General features: G+C 28.1%; 1 protein-coding gene across 1 annotated transcript in view; it reads right to left on the bottom strand.

The window, feature by feature from the left end:
* Positions 1-8,947: 8,947 nt before the first annotated feature.
* The window catches only part of LOC145298489 (uncharacterized), a 62,354-nt gene continuing 55,062 nt past the window's right edge, over positions 8,948-16,239 (bottom strand). The window contains exons 9-10 of the mRNA XM_080144322.1: positions 12,665-12,816; positions 8,948-9,266 (exon numbers count right to left, since the gene is read on the bottom strand). Coding sequence (XP_080000448.1) covers positions 9,160-9,266; positions 12,665-12,816 — 259 coding nt within the window. The 3' untranslated portion in view covers positions 8,948-9,159. The remainder of the gene's footprint in view (positions 9,267-12,664; positions 12,817-16,239) is intronic.

Genomic DNA, 16,239 nt, shown 5'->3' with positions numbered 1-16,239 from the left:
CTAATAAAAACACACCATTTTTGGGACTATTTTACCATATTTGTCCAAAATTTTCTGTGCTGAACTCAAATTTAAATATATTAAGGCCTTGGGGACTTTTGGGGATAAATGGGGGGGGGAGGATGATGGGTTAGTCATTTCTTTTTTTGCATGGTGTAGAACTCAAATTTACATATGTTAAGACTTAAAACTGCACCGTTCATTTTTACCAGGATTTGACGTCCCCTGGGATCTTTTGGGGCTAAATGGGGAGGGGGTCAAATGTTGAACTTAGTCATTTTTTATGGCTCGTTCACTGGGACCATGCATGCTTCACTTATTTATACATTTATGGTTGTGATTTGACGTCCATTGGGGTCTTTTGGAGCTGAATAGGGGGGGGTGCAAATGCTGAACGTAATCACTTTTTTTTATGCCTTGTTCTCTGTGCACTCATGGGGACCACGCATGCTTCACTTGTTTTTTATAAAAATAAAACCACTTGATCAATTTATGTCATCTTTGTAATATATTTTCACTCATCACAGGTACGTACATCATACAATTTTTTTTTTCATATGGGGCGAATTCTGGACAAGAATTCTTGATTTTAGGCTGTTTTGGATTATGATTCCAAAAATTATACTCCTTTTACTTTAGTTTTACGAGTTTCTGAAATAAGTTCATACCAGAAATTCCTATATTCCGATCTATTTTTAAGTGAATGAAATAAAACAGCAAATTCATTCGCGTAAGTCAGACTTGGGGTCAATTTTTGGTGACAATTCTATAAATGTTACCTAATTAGTCCATGTCATCAATTTCTATGTTCCGATTTATTTCTTGGTGAATAAAACACAAAAGAGCACTAATTTGAAAATTTTTGTAAACTAAGTGCCAGGAAAAACTATGAACTGACTAACTACCCTGATGAGGCTAGTTTTAGCGAACTATTGGACTTACAACATCAACAAAAGGACAGAAATTATTTATAATTTTCCTGACACTTATTTTGAATAGAAATTTGAAAATTTTTTAAAACTAAGTCTTTAAATAGTGTGCAACTATTTTCTTATTATAAAAGAGCACAGTTTGTAATGGTTCATTATCAGGTTTCTAGAATATTTCTAAGAGACATAAAGAAGAGAAATGCACAAAATGTGCAAATCATGAATGTTTGACACCAAAATAATCAGAATATTTATTCGTCACATGACCTCTGCAATTCAGTTTGAAATGTTAAAGATGATTCATACGTCTATATACTAATACAATAACGTGTGTTATTTTGTGTGTCATGCTTACATCTTTTTCCTTCCGAGTGTCTGTCGTTTAATTGTTATGCCTTCACTTTTTTATTTGATAATTTTAGCAAGAATTCTTCATAAGTTTTGGTTTCGGATTTTCATGAGATTTGTTATCGTTTTGAAGCTCGATCCTTTGGACGACAAATATAAAAAAATTGACTAAAAATATTACTTCCTTCACCCTCAACTGGGTACTTTTCTGCGGGGAGGGGGTCGCTTTTTTCACCGATATTTTCAAAAGTCATTCCCTCTTTTCAATTGATTAGCCTTAATTTAAACATTCGTCATTTCCGGTTTGGCGATGGACGCAATAGCAAATATGTCACGTTTTTTTCCTCTTTCGCGGTATGAGTTTGAGCCTGCCTGCTACCACTTTTTTTTTTTTTTTTTGCTCAACACACATCTTCAAATACTTGGGCAACATCGGCCATCCAAGCTAGTCTAATATATAAAAGGCAAAATGGGCGCACGCATTTGTGTATGTCCGTGAAAGGCTTTTTTCTTCGGCCTTCTTGACAAGGTTACATTTATGGGGATGTTTCCTTAGACTTCCTAGATTGTAATATCTCCGATTTGCAGACGATATAATCATAACATAGAAAACACCATTTTGTTTATGCACTCTGTATATCCCGGTAATCCTAGTAATCAATTGCACTCCTTCTGAACCCCACTGCAGAGTGTTGGCCAGCATGTAAGCACGTGCAGTTTTTCAGTAGGAGGCTTATTAATTATTGGAATAGCTCTTGCAATGTTCACTCTCTAGATGTGGCTATAGGTCTAAGTTCGATGTGATGTATTCGGTGATATACCATTTTGTTTTAGTAGGTTAGGAAATGTAGTGTTTACAATATGTCATTTTCTTCTAAATTCAACAAGTTTTAACAATTTAATGACAACTATTTAATGAAACCATTTAATGCGTGCGTTCACATTATTATGGCTTGTGCAATGTATGAGTTTACGTTATTATCATATGCAACATAAATTATGTCCGACTGCGCCTGAAATCTACAGCATGTCATTGATCAGAATGTCTGATTAGCAACATTTGCGTTCGTTGTATGTAAGTGTGCAGCAGGTTGGTTCTGTATATGAAAATCAAATAGACCACACTTGTGTAAATACATGTATTATCATTCGCGGATGCTGAGAAACAATTTATAATGTTTTACAAAAAAATTTAAAAAATAAAAAAACACCAAAAAGGAAATTATCTGTGCAAGAAAGAGCCATGAGACTATTTAATTTGTCTAGAATCTAGTCAACTTATACACGGGTAATACCTAAAACGACAATGATCTTAACATGCACATCAACTTATATACAAGATTGGCTTATACACACGTATATACAGCATATTAACATGCCAGATAATCCTGTACGATTATTATTAATATTGTTAAATATTATGTAGAGGAAAATATTCAGAGAGAATGTTTTAATAGAAAGGAATGTTATAAAATAAAATATGTCAGTCAGGAATTTCGCTGACACTTAATTTTAAGCTAAGCAAGAATACGTGACAGACATCAGGCGATGGCCATGAATGATACGTGTTGATGACATCATTAGAAGGGAGATGTTTTGTACACGTAGGTTTTAGAGTTGAAAGAATTTGTGAGAGACAGTCATAATGGCTTGGAGCACCTGGGGGGGGGGAGCGAGGAGTCAAACGTCTATCAAATGTAAGGAATGTATGACAGCGTGAAACTTTGCAATGGGAATAAAGTTGCTGAAAATACAACCAAGACTTCTGGTTTCCTTGGGACGAGTTTTCTTGCAGCTTTTCCAAGACTTAAAACAAGACCAAGATGAACCGGATATGTTTCCCTATTGAACAGAGAACTGTTATTCGTCCCTTTTTATTCTAAATGTTATATGTCTGTTGAACTCTGTGAATATATCGACACATACAAACTTGAGAACACTAGGCAATCATAGACACATATATATTCAATAGACACATAAACATTTATATATACACCTTTTATATGAAGACGGGTATATAACAAAAATAAATGAGAGGGATGTTGTAATGTGGACCATTTCCCTTACCCAAAAACAGATATTACATGAGACTAATACAGCAGTTAATAACACTCTCTACATCGACACTAAGTGTAGTATGCAAAAATTAATCATTTATATTAAAAGCTATAAGAATTCCTAAAAATATTCATCATAACTCGTATCTTGAAAATTGATTTGATAATAACTTCCGAAAAAAAAAACAAACAAACAGTGGAACAGGTTATCTCAATATTCCATAAGAATCTTTCACTTAGCGATACAAGCACCAAGTGAAAGATTGTTTCAGAAATCTGCCCCACTAAAAAGAAAAGGCTCACCGAACACTTGTATAAGTTTCTTTTTATTTTCTTCCCTGAAAAAGAGATACTACTCTAAAAAATTAGGGGCATCAACCTACCATCTTATACGACACATTATGTTGGTAAATAAACGTAATATAATTGAAAACTCCTAATGTTGTCATTAGTCTTTTATATACTAACTCATGTCCATGGTGTTTCCTATGAACTGCGTTGATATAGCCTTCAAACAACTCCTTTCAAAAATAAATAGTTTTGAATTCAACAAAATGATCAGTTAAAAAATATAATACTGATCTGTGCTGTTTTTAAGGTCTAACATCTGATTTTAACATACAAGATTTGATTTTAAGCTACGTTTTTGTACATCATTGTTGATTTAACATTTGTTTCACAGATGAATTCAATAGAAACTTGTTTTCTTTTTTGTCATGCATAAATTGTGTTAAATCTTTCATTTTGGGAATTTTTAAATTCCTAACAAAATTTTTCTAAATGCTGACTGTAACATTTAGAAAAATTGTTTTGGAAATTATAAATTTCTAACACAATTTATTCATGACAAAAAAAAAAAAAAAACAGCAAGTGTCTGTTAAATACATATGTGTCTAACCTGTACTGAAAGTAAATAATAGGGATGTGAATGGCTATGGAAAAAAATGTTGAAATCAAAATAAATTTCCTGACTGAGGACTCCATGCGCACCCCCATCTCAATTTTCAAAATAATGAAAAAAAAAGAAAAAAAACAAAGTTCTAGCAATTCAGCAGAAATAAGAAATGCAGTGTTCAAAAACAATATTTATACTTCAAATTATGTTTTTAGTAGAAACATTAAAAACGTAAACAAAACAAGTTGACTGTGAAAAGAAACGTGGCTGATATAAATAAAACAAGGAAGTTAACTCCAAAATTTACCATATATATAAAAAGGCAAAACACGCGCGCGAATTTTTGTATGTTCACAAAAGGCTTCTTTTTTTTTTCGGGGGGTTTAACTATCATTTAGAAGTGTTTATATACCCCCTAGATAATAATATCTAGGATTTGCAAACGCACGTCGGAGAAATTTATTTACAGTGAATTTTACACAATTCTTGCTATTTTGGCTTCTCACGTGTTGATTCGGCTTTTTCGTATAAAAGCGAAACTGATGTGAAACTAATGAGCGGGCCGGGAACGTCCAGAAAGCGATGGACGTTTGGTCAGTGTCGGTTTTTACCATCATATCAGACAATTGCTTTCATTTGGACACACTGCCCTAATAAAGGGGGAGCTGGTTTTCCTCAACATGTTAACAAACTCAAAAGAACTATCCCGCAGTAAAATTAAGTGCAGAATTACTTTGGCACGATGTTCGACCTCATTAAACTTAATTTAATGATTTTATTTCACACATTCACATTTCTCTGCCATCGTAGTGTAGCAGAAGTCATAAGCCTATTAACCTCAAGGGTTCGTTTTTTTTTTTTTACACCTCCAAACACACGGGTAACACTGGGTACACCCCCCCTCCTCGCTAGTAAATCAAGAGTAAAGAAAAACATTTTTTTACAATTGTTTTTATTATTTAAAAAAAAAAGAAAAAAAAAGTTGTTTAAGAACAAATAAAAAGTATTTAAAAAAAAACAAAAACTTTGTTTTTTAATAAAAAAAGCAGAATTCCAGCTTTTCTGCTTTACAATAAAAGTGAAGGTCGCATGTTTCTGATACAATATTTTAAAAAAATTATTTTTATATGATTAAAAAAAAACAAAAAAAACAATGAAATAATGACAAGATTTTCAATTTTATAATTTAAATTTTCTTTGAATATTACTTAATAAATAAAAATAAGGCAGATTTAAAATCAGATTAAATTAAAAAAAAAAAACATCAAGATGGAGGATTTATGTATGCAGTGGACAAATACAAAAGTACACACGCTTAAATATCTCTCGTGAACATCACACGTTAAAAATGATGAATCGTGTTGAACATAAAGGTGAGCTTCACCTTAAAAGTTGGATCTAAATAGCATTTAAGCTGACAAATCAAACTTTAATTTTGACGAGCCAATTATTATTGTTATACCATGTTATTGACAATGTTATAATAGACTTTGCTATAATTTATTTAAAATATTAGTCCAACTCGGACAACATAACAAAACATTTTTAAATAAGCTGATTTTTATTTTTAGCTGATTATGTCAGAAATAAAAGAATTAAAAAATTTTGATTTTGATAGAGTTAAATTTTTCTTCATAATATATATGTGTGTATATTTTTTAATGTGATCACTGCAAATGCAAAAATCTCCCATGGACAAAAAAAGATTCCATGAGGTCTGTGATGTTCACACATAGTGGGTCTCGATAGAGCAGAGTCTGTATTGACCAAATCTTCAACTTCTGGTACACCCTTAAGCAACGATTGGTCTTACCAGCAATCAATTGTCATGCATTTCATTGACTTTATGGCAGCCTTCAACTCAGTTGATTTATCTTCCCAACAATACAGAAGGATGGCATTTCTATGAAGTTGCTTCATCTCATACCAATCATACAAGTCAATTTGTTCTCCTGTTGGAAGGCTTTTATGTGCAAAGTTAAGCAAGTATGTGCTCTCTTGACTTAATTGATTCACCTAGGATGGATTGAGCCACTTCTCCTGTGAAATGCACAACATCCTGGATAAATAAAGACTCTGTACGATGATCCGTAGCAGCTAAGATTATCTTGGGGTTGTTTGCCCATCACTAACGCCAAATACCATAAACCTGTAAATCTAAGCTAGGGTTGACGTTGACTTTAACCCATGGTCATAAAACTGTTAGCAATAGACAGAGGCTACTAAGCTAATTAGGGAATACATAAAACTTAGGAATATCATGATAGTTAGCCAATACAGAACTCTGAAAATGTGACAGTGATACATGTTCATTCACACAATTCTGAGGCAGCACGTTCAGGATTGCAGAACATAATGTGAAAGGCGATCGCTGGTACATCTGAGCAAACACGGATGTGATTATGCAGAGAGTCTAATGTATATCATCGTAAATTTGGTCTGTTCAACTGCAGCAAATCAAATGTTATTTAAAAAAGTTATTTAAGTGTATTAATGTTGTTTCAGTATTTCTATAAGCGAATTGTTTTGTAACCCTCGTTCATTCATTCAGAGGTTATGAATCTGAAAGTTTCTATTGTTGGCATTGGTTACCCTGATATTTTTTAGTAAGAATTTGGGTACCTATAGCAAAGAACATATGAACATTGCCGACATTCTAAGTATGATTGGTGCAAACTGAAAATATGCAGAAGAATAAATGGGCTACAAAATAAATTAGACTAAAAAATTACTATTATAAAAAGCAACATCCCACACAAAGCAGCTCCTTTGCACATATCCTAAAGTTATGCCATCGATTTTCCAGATACCTTGCATGAAATCATTTTTTATAACCTCACTAATCAAAAATAAAAAAATAAGATTGAATATAAAATTATTAAAATAGACTAGAAATAAAATTTTTCAACAACGCAGACCAATATTTGCCATAAATGCCTGGCTAAACAGAATTGATTACATAGCTTGATAAATAAACATGATGTAGATAGATAAACACTATTCCTATGACATGATCTCATCTAAAATAAGCCTGGGTCTGGCGTTGCTACACCAACAAAATCATTAAGAAAAAAATGACATAAAAATGCCATGATGCTCAGAAGATTTGAATATCATGACCGGCAAGGGCTTCTTTGATAAACAATCTTGGGAACCTGGTTGGGATCCTTCAAATGTTGTCCCTTCTAATCTCAAGTTTGCATAAATCAGACGATTCTATTGCTGGCAATGTTTTCCTCAATATTTTTCTGTTAGAATTCTAGAGAAAGGCACCAGGTAAACAAGAGGGACCACATGAAGGTTGCCAACATTCTAAGTTTTTTTTTGTGGTATGAAGTGGATTCAAATTTGGCACATCCATTCTTCACTCCGTATCGTTAACGACTTAGCGACCATCACCTCCCATGAACAGAATACAACAAATAAAATACATGTAAATAAATATGATCAACATGAAGACCATGCAGAGGAATAAATGAATCTCAAAGAAAATCAAATTAATAATGGAGTGCTTTATGCAAAGCGGCTCCTTTGCACATATAGAACATAATCCCAATGTTATGCCATTGATTTTCTAAATAGCTTGTACAGTAATACCTTGAAGTATGAATTTAATTTGTTCCATGACTGCTGATGTATTTTGAAAAAAAAAATCGTATCTCAAAGTAATTATTCCTATTTGAATTAATAGAAACAGAATCAATCCGTTCCAAGGGTAAAAATTTACCCAAAACAATAACACAGAAATTGATGTATAGAAATAAATGCTAATAAAAGCAATAGAGTCGTACTCACTGCCTAGAAGAGTACTAGCGTATGGGATGCATGCAAGGAGAAGGGAGGAAGAATAGCAAGGCTACTATGCACACATGAGATGGTAAGTAAAAAAGAATGAGATTACACAATTAAAAATGTTGAATGAACTTACTAAATGCTTAATATTTAAGTCTTAATGTAACAGAAAGGATGAATTAAAATATAAAAATAAAGGAATAAAATTGTAACCAATTTACCATGGAGACAGGAATAAGCGGCTAATGAAGGTGAACTAAGAGAAGGAGGTAGGTAGAGACATAGCTAAGCATATGATATACAATGATATACATACATAAAAACACACTTTTTTCTTGCTTTGAAAGTCCATTTATTATACTACCGTATTTACTCAGTGTTTTTCTTCAGATTTCACACATAATGATACTAAATGGATTTTAACTTCCAAAAAGGTTCATCATATTCTAATTAAAAAAAAAAAAAAAGGACAAGAACATTTGCTGTTCTCTACAAGAATCTCTTAGGGAAAGGGGCAAAAAAATAAATAAATCCAAACTGTTAACAAACTTAATTTTGCTATTATATATTCAATAGTATTTTATTTATTTTAAAATATTATTTAAAAGTAATTTCATTAAATAGAAAATAAGTGTTTGTCCATAACTACCCCACTAAAAAAAAAAAAAAAAAAAAAAAAAAAAAATCAAGAAAAATCTTGAGGTACGTGAAGGAATGAAAATAGCGTACACCAAGTATCATATGAATTGCTCAAGTAGTTTTATTTTTATAAAGAAAAGAATTTTAATGGGAATTCGTACACATTTACAATGATGTACAGGGCTGATTCTGAACTATTTCTAAAGATTTATTTTTAAGGGGAGTTAACCAATGGTAAATTTCAAAATGGCGTTATGAGATCATGGCTGTTTAGCCAGAAATTTTAATTTTATTTTTTTTTTCTAAATAAAATTACTTGATCAATTTGTGTAATTTTTGGTGTACAATATTTTTTTCCACTGCAGATACGTAGACCAAAGACTTTTTTTTTTTTTATCTATTTTTGTTTCTTCTAAACGAGGAGTGGGAGGGAATTATGGACAAGCATTAACAAAAAAAAAAAAAAAACTTTTATAACACTTTCTTTGAGAGTGCTTGATTATTGGAAAGTATATTGTTTCAGTAAAGTCACCATCGTCATCAACCCACAAATACCAACCAAATGGTATGCGCTGCCACCCAATCTTCCAGCTGCAGTTGATGGAGCTGTGGAAAAAAAAAAAAAAGAATGGATAATTATTATTTATGATTAGAAATGATAGTACTGATACAGCTTTCGAACTGGACAAAACCCAAACTTAAGATTTTTTTTTTTTTAAAGATTTCTGTTTAATTATGCCACAAGTGCAAAAACTGTCCCAGTACCAAAATTATTATAAATGGTTTATTATCTTTCATAATAAAGTTGTAGTCCCGTCTGTTTATTTGTTTGTTCACAATTTGGTTAATATATACAAAATAGAAAATAGATTTTAATACTCAAAACAGATACCTGCATAATTGTAGTATATACTATTTATTCAAATGTAATCAACATCCAAGAGGTTATCTCATTTGCATATTACATTAAAGAAAATCTGTTTTAATAATTAGCTCTAATTTTTTAATAGAAATTAGTAATAGAATTGTTTTAAGTATTCTATTTAGAAATATTATGTAACGTTGATTTATTAAAGTTATTTTACATTTAATTTATTTTAATTATTAGTATAATTAAGATCAGCTCTGTTTAAAATGGAAGTAAGTTTTCATTTGACCTACGAGTTATTTCTTTTAAAGCTATGCGATTTTATTTCCTTGTTTGAATTTCAGAGATGAAGAAGACAGTTTTATGCTTCCAAAAATTAAAAATATGGTCAACTTCCAGGAAAATCATAACTTTAGTGTACCTTAAATAAACCCTCCGCCTGGCGATGTATTTTTACCTGGCAACGCCGGGTATGTACACCTAGTAATTATATAAGGGTTCTCTCTAACCATTGATAAATTGTTAACATTCAATTTTCATCATATTGTTACCCTGACCATGTGGTACTTAATCTGGGTAGGTTGAGACAGCTTTCTCTGAAGGAGAAAGTTTCTAAGGAATATTGAATACAATATGTATATTCTAGTCAGATGATAATGATGTTAGAATTTGAAGTGTTTTGCAGGAAAGGTTTTGCAATACATCGCTTGGTATTCATAAATGGTCACTCATCTGGTATTGACTAGGCTCACTGTTGCTTAACTTTGATGATCTAGTGAGAATCAATGTCAACATGATTATGCTGTATTATATCGTTATAAGATTACAGCAAAGTCACTTTGTGTGTGGCAGTTCCTTCTTCGTAGGTTCCGAAACGGCTGAGCCTATCTTTTGCAAATTTCACACAAATATAATTTATATTTCTGGCAGTGTTCTTAGATATGAATTGTAGAGAAATTCATCCGATAAGTATCGAAAAATCAAAAAAATCTTATCCTAAAAATAGTCCTTTTTTTACAGATAAAAAATAATTTTTACAGGGGAATATTTAACGTTACACCTGCAAGAGAGATAATAAAATCTTAGCAAATAATTTCTTAAAAAAAAAAAAAAAAAGAAAAAGAATTGACATCTGGAGATATAGCTCAGTGGTAGAGCATTTGATTACAGATCAGATGATCCCCTGTCAAGCCCGGGTGTATCTCACCATTTTATTTTAACTTTCTTATTAAAGAGTTCAATTTATGATAAAAGAAGAGGTACCATTTAAAATCGCTGCAAATTATTTCTTCATTTGCATATTTTAAAACTAAACATATCCTAGAAGTGACCTATCTAGGGCATTCATCATCAATCCCAAATATCAGCTGACATCATATTGTAAACAAACACGGACGAAATTTGATGAATGACATTATCATTATTATTTTAAAATTTGTTTTGCGAATTAGTCCACCATGCAAATTATTTCTCGTAATATATAATAATCAACAGAGGATTGATTCTATAATAATACATACGCAATCTGCATAAATTAAAATATCATGTTTAAGTGTATTGTATGATTGGGCAACTCTGGGTATCTAGTTAGTATCGTTATAAGACAACTTTAAAGCGAATGGTGATGAGTACAATAAAGAATTAAAACATGATAAATAAAAGAGGTTAATGTAGTTTGCTTAAAGCATTGTCTAGTGTGTATATAGTGATAATTTATAGTTCCCTTGAGTAGAAATTGAGAAATAAATACAAAATAAATTTAATATAGAAAAAAAAGTTTTTGAATGTTTTTTTAGGATTAATAGTTCATATTTTATTTGAACAACTAATCTCATCTTGAGTATTATTTTCACAATGTTTTAGTCAATGTAACTTCCGATCTTCTTCGAGTGTATCTTGTCAAACTTGTAAATCTTTAACCCATGAATCTGCATGGAAGTTCGAACGAAACCCTTTATTTAATCCATGAGTATAGCATGCTCTGGTTCTGTCAGCCATGACAGTGTAAAAGTCCTAATTACTAATATCCAATTATAATTTTGAGTATCACCTCACACTGAGGATTGAACCTTCAACGCTCAGAAGAGGGTAACTTTATAATTGAATTTTACCAAGTATTTTATTCACTATGCCACGGATCCTTGTGGACAATTTCAGTATGAAATTTAGAAGCCTTAAACCTATTTTTGATACACAAGTTTAATACTTACTAGCTAGGGATAAATAACTTATTAGTATTGTAATCTGCACCCACTATACATTGGCTGGCGATAAATAACTTATTGGTATTGTGATCTGCGCCCACCAGACACAGGTTGGCGATAAAAAGCTTATTAATATTGTCATCTACACCCACAAGACACTGGCTGGTGATAACTAACTTAGTATTTTGATCTGCATCTGCCAGACACTGTCTGGCGATAAAAAACTTAGTAATGTGATCTGCACCTACCACACACAGGCTGGCAATAACTTATTAGTAATGTGATTTGCATGTGCTATACACTGGACGGTGACAAATAATGTATTAGTATTGTGATCTGTATCCACCAGACACTGGCTGGCAATAAATAACTTATTAGTAGTTGGATCTGCACCCACTAGAAACTGGCTGGCGAGAACTTATCCATTTGAAACAATTGATAATAGGAGTATTTTGAATATTCAATTTTTATATTAAAAGAAATTCAATATAATAACTGTTGGTGCGATTTGAAATATTCTATTTTTATTTTAAGGGATGTTCAAGATGATAATGATGGAAGTGAATTAGTGTATTAATATATAGATTATATATCACTATTTATATTACATATTATTACACAACAAACTGCTTTCCTCTGATGAGAAGAATTGCATTTTTCGACACTCCCCGGAATAAGGCCTTTCAATTTTATCTGTACTTCTTGTCAGATAATTAATTCTATATACTTTCTTTATAAGGTTTTTAATGTTTTTTTATTTTGAGAATTAGAATTAATTTTCAATATGATTTTTCTATATTATATATATATACATATAATATGTAGTTGCAAATTACTTAGGACTTGTACCCAATCATGATTGATATATTATTTTAATTTACTTTTCCATTTTACTAAAGATTTGAAAGATTTGAGATGAGAGGAACACTTACCGGAGGTGGGGTTTTCTGTTGTTTGAATGAGAGCTTCTGTTCTAATCAAGTTTACAACGGAATATTGACATTTTGCAACTTTCTCTTTGTAGTGTTGTTTGTCGTCTCCTTCAAGGAATTGGATGATGCACGGCCTCATATCTTCCAGCAACCTGTTATGAAAGAAAAAAAAAAATATATATATATATATATGATACATATATTTATGGTATTAAAAGCTGAAGTGGAGAGACCTAAAACCTTGATGTTTCGCACATTTAGTGCGGGCTTTTTCAAGATGATTAGGGGTAAATATACATGTATAATTTCTGATCCGCTTAATATACACACCTCGAATAAACTAACCTTGTCAAAAAACATTTTTTTTTTACTCTTGAAAAAGCTTACACTAGAAAGGACAAAATGTTGAGTTTTTAGGTTTCTCCACCTAAATATCATACATGTCGGATTTTCCTCCTTGTTCCTAACAATATATAAGTATGAAAATATACATGGCGATTAAGCTACACAGAATATTTCTTATTTCATCCTCGTGAGAATTCAACAGGCTTGACCTATGTAGTAAGCACAGTTAAAGTAAATACTTAATATAAACGCATATATTTTCGTATGTTAATTTTTGTGATTAAATGAAGTAGTCATATATATACATCATACATATATACATAATATATATATGATATATATATACATCATATAGATATACATAATAAATAGACATTATATATATATATACAATATATATATGATATATATATACATCATATATATATATACACACAATATATATATGATATATATATACATCATATATATATATACACACATAATATATATGATATATATATACATCATATATATATATACACACATAATATATATGATATATATATACATCATATATATATATATATACACACATAATATATATATGATATATATATACATCATATATATATATATATACACACATAATATATATATGATATATATATACATCATATATATATATATATACACACATAATATATATATGATATATATATACATCATATATATATATATATACACACATAATATATATATGATATATATATACATCATATATATATATATATACACACATAATATATATATGATATATATATACATCATATATATATATATATACACACATAATATATATATGATATATATATACATCATATATATATATATACACACATAATATATATATGATATATATATACATCATATATATATACACACATAATATATATATGATATATATATACATCATATATATATACACACATAATATATATATGATATATATATACATCATATATATATACACACATAATATATATATGATATATATATACATCATATATATATTACACATCATATATATATGATATATATATACATCATATATATATACACATAATATATATATGATATATATATATACATCATATATATATACACATAATATATATATGATATATATATATACATCATATATATATACACATCATATATATATGATATATATATATACATCATATATATATACACATCATATATATATGATATATATATATACATCATATATATATACACATCATATATATATGATATATATATATACATCATATATATATACACATCATATATATATGATATATATATATACATCATATATATATACACATCATATATATATGATATATATATATACATCATATATATATACACATCATATATATATGATATACATATACATCATATATATATACACATCATATATATATGATATACAATATACATCATATATATATACACATCATATATATATGATATACATATACATCATATATATATACACATCATATATATATGATATACATATACATCATATATATATACACATCATATATATATGATATACATATACATCATATATATATACACATCATATATATATGATATACATATACATCATATATATATACACATCATATATATATGATATACATATACATCATATATATATACACATCATATATATATGATATACATATACATCATATATATATATATACACATCATATATATATGATATACATATACATCATATATATATATACACATCATATATATATGATATACATATACATCATATATATATATATACACATCATATATATATGATATACATATACATCATATATATATATATACACATCATATATATATGATATACATATACATCATATATATATATACACATCATATATATATGATATACATATACATCATATATATATATACACATCATATATATATGATATACATATACATCATATATATATATATACACATCATATATATATGATATACATATACATCATATATATATATACACATCATATATATATGATATACATATACATCATATATATATATACACATCATATATATATGATATACATATAGATCATATTATATATATACACATAATATATATATACACATAATATATATATGATATACATATACATCATATATATATACACATAATATATATATGATATACATATACATCATATATATATACACATAATATATATATGATATATATATATACATCATATATATATATACATAATATATTTATGATATATATATACATCATATATATATATACATAATATATTTATGATATATATATACATCATATATATATATACACATAATATATATATGATATATATATACATCATATATATATACACATAATATATATATGATATATATATACATCATATATATATATACACATAATATATATATGATATATATATACATCATATATATATATACACATAATATATATATGATATATATATACATCAATATATATATATACACATAATATATATATGATATATATATACATCATATATATATATACACATAATATATATATGATATATATATACATCATATATATATATACACATAATATATATGATATATATATACATCATATATATATATACACATAATATATATATGATATATATATACATCATATATATATACACATAATATATATATAATATATATATTATATATATTATATACATCATATATATATATACACATAATATATATATGATATATATATACATCATATATATATATACACATAATATATATATGATATATATATACATCATATATATATATACACATAATATATATATGATATATATATACATCATATATATATATACACATAATATATATATGATATATATATACATCATATATATATATATACACATAATATATATATGATATATATATACATCATATATATATATACACATAATATATATATGATATATATATACATCATATATATATATATTATATACACATAAATATATATATGATATATATATACATCATATATATATACACATAATACATAATATATATATACACATAATATATAATATATATATACTCAATATATATATATAACACACAAAATATAATAT

This window comes from Euprymna scolopes, chromosome 2, assembly GCF_053919585.1.
Source record: "Euprymna scolopes isolate OS-2025 chromosome 2, ASM5391958v1, whole genome shotgun sequence".
Taxonomy (NCBI): Eukaryota; Metazoa; Mollusca; class Cephalopoda; order Sepiida; family Sepiolidae; genus Euprymna; species Euprymna scolopes.
Note: the sequence above shows the minus strand (reverse complement) of the source record. Positions and strands in the feature narration are given on the sequence as shown.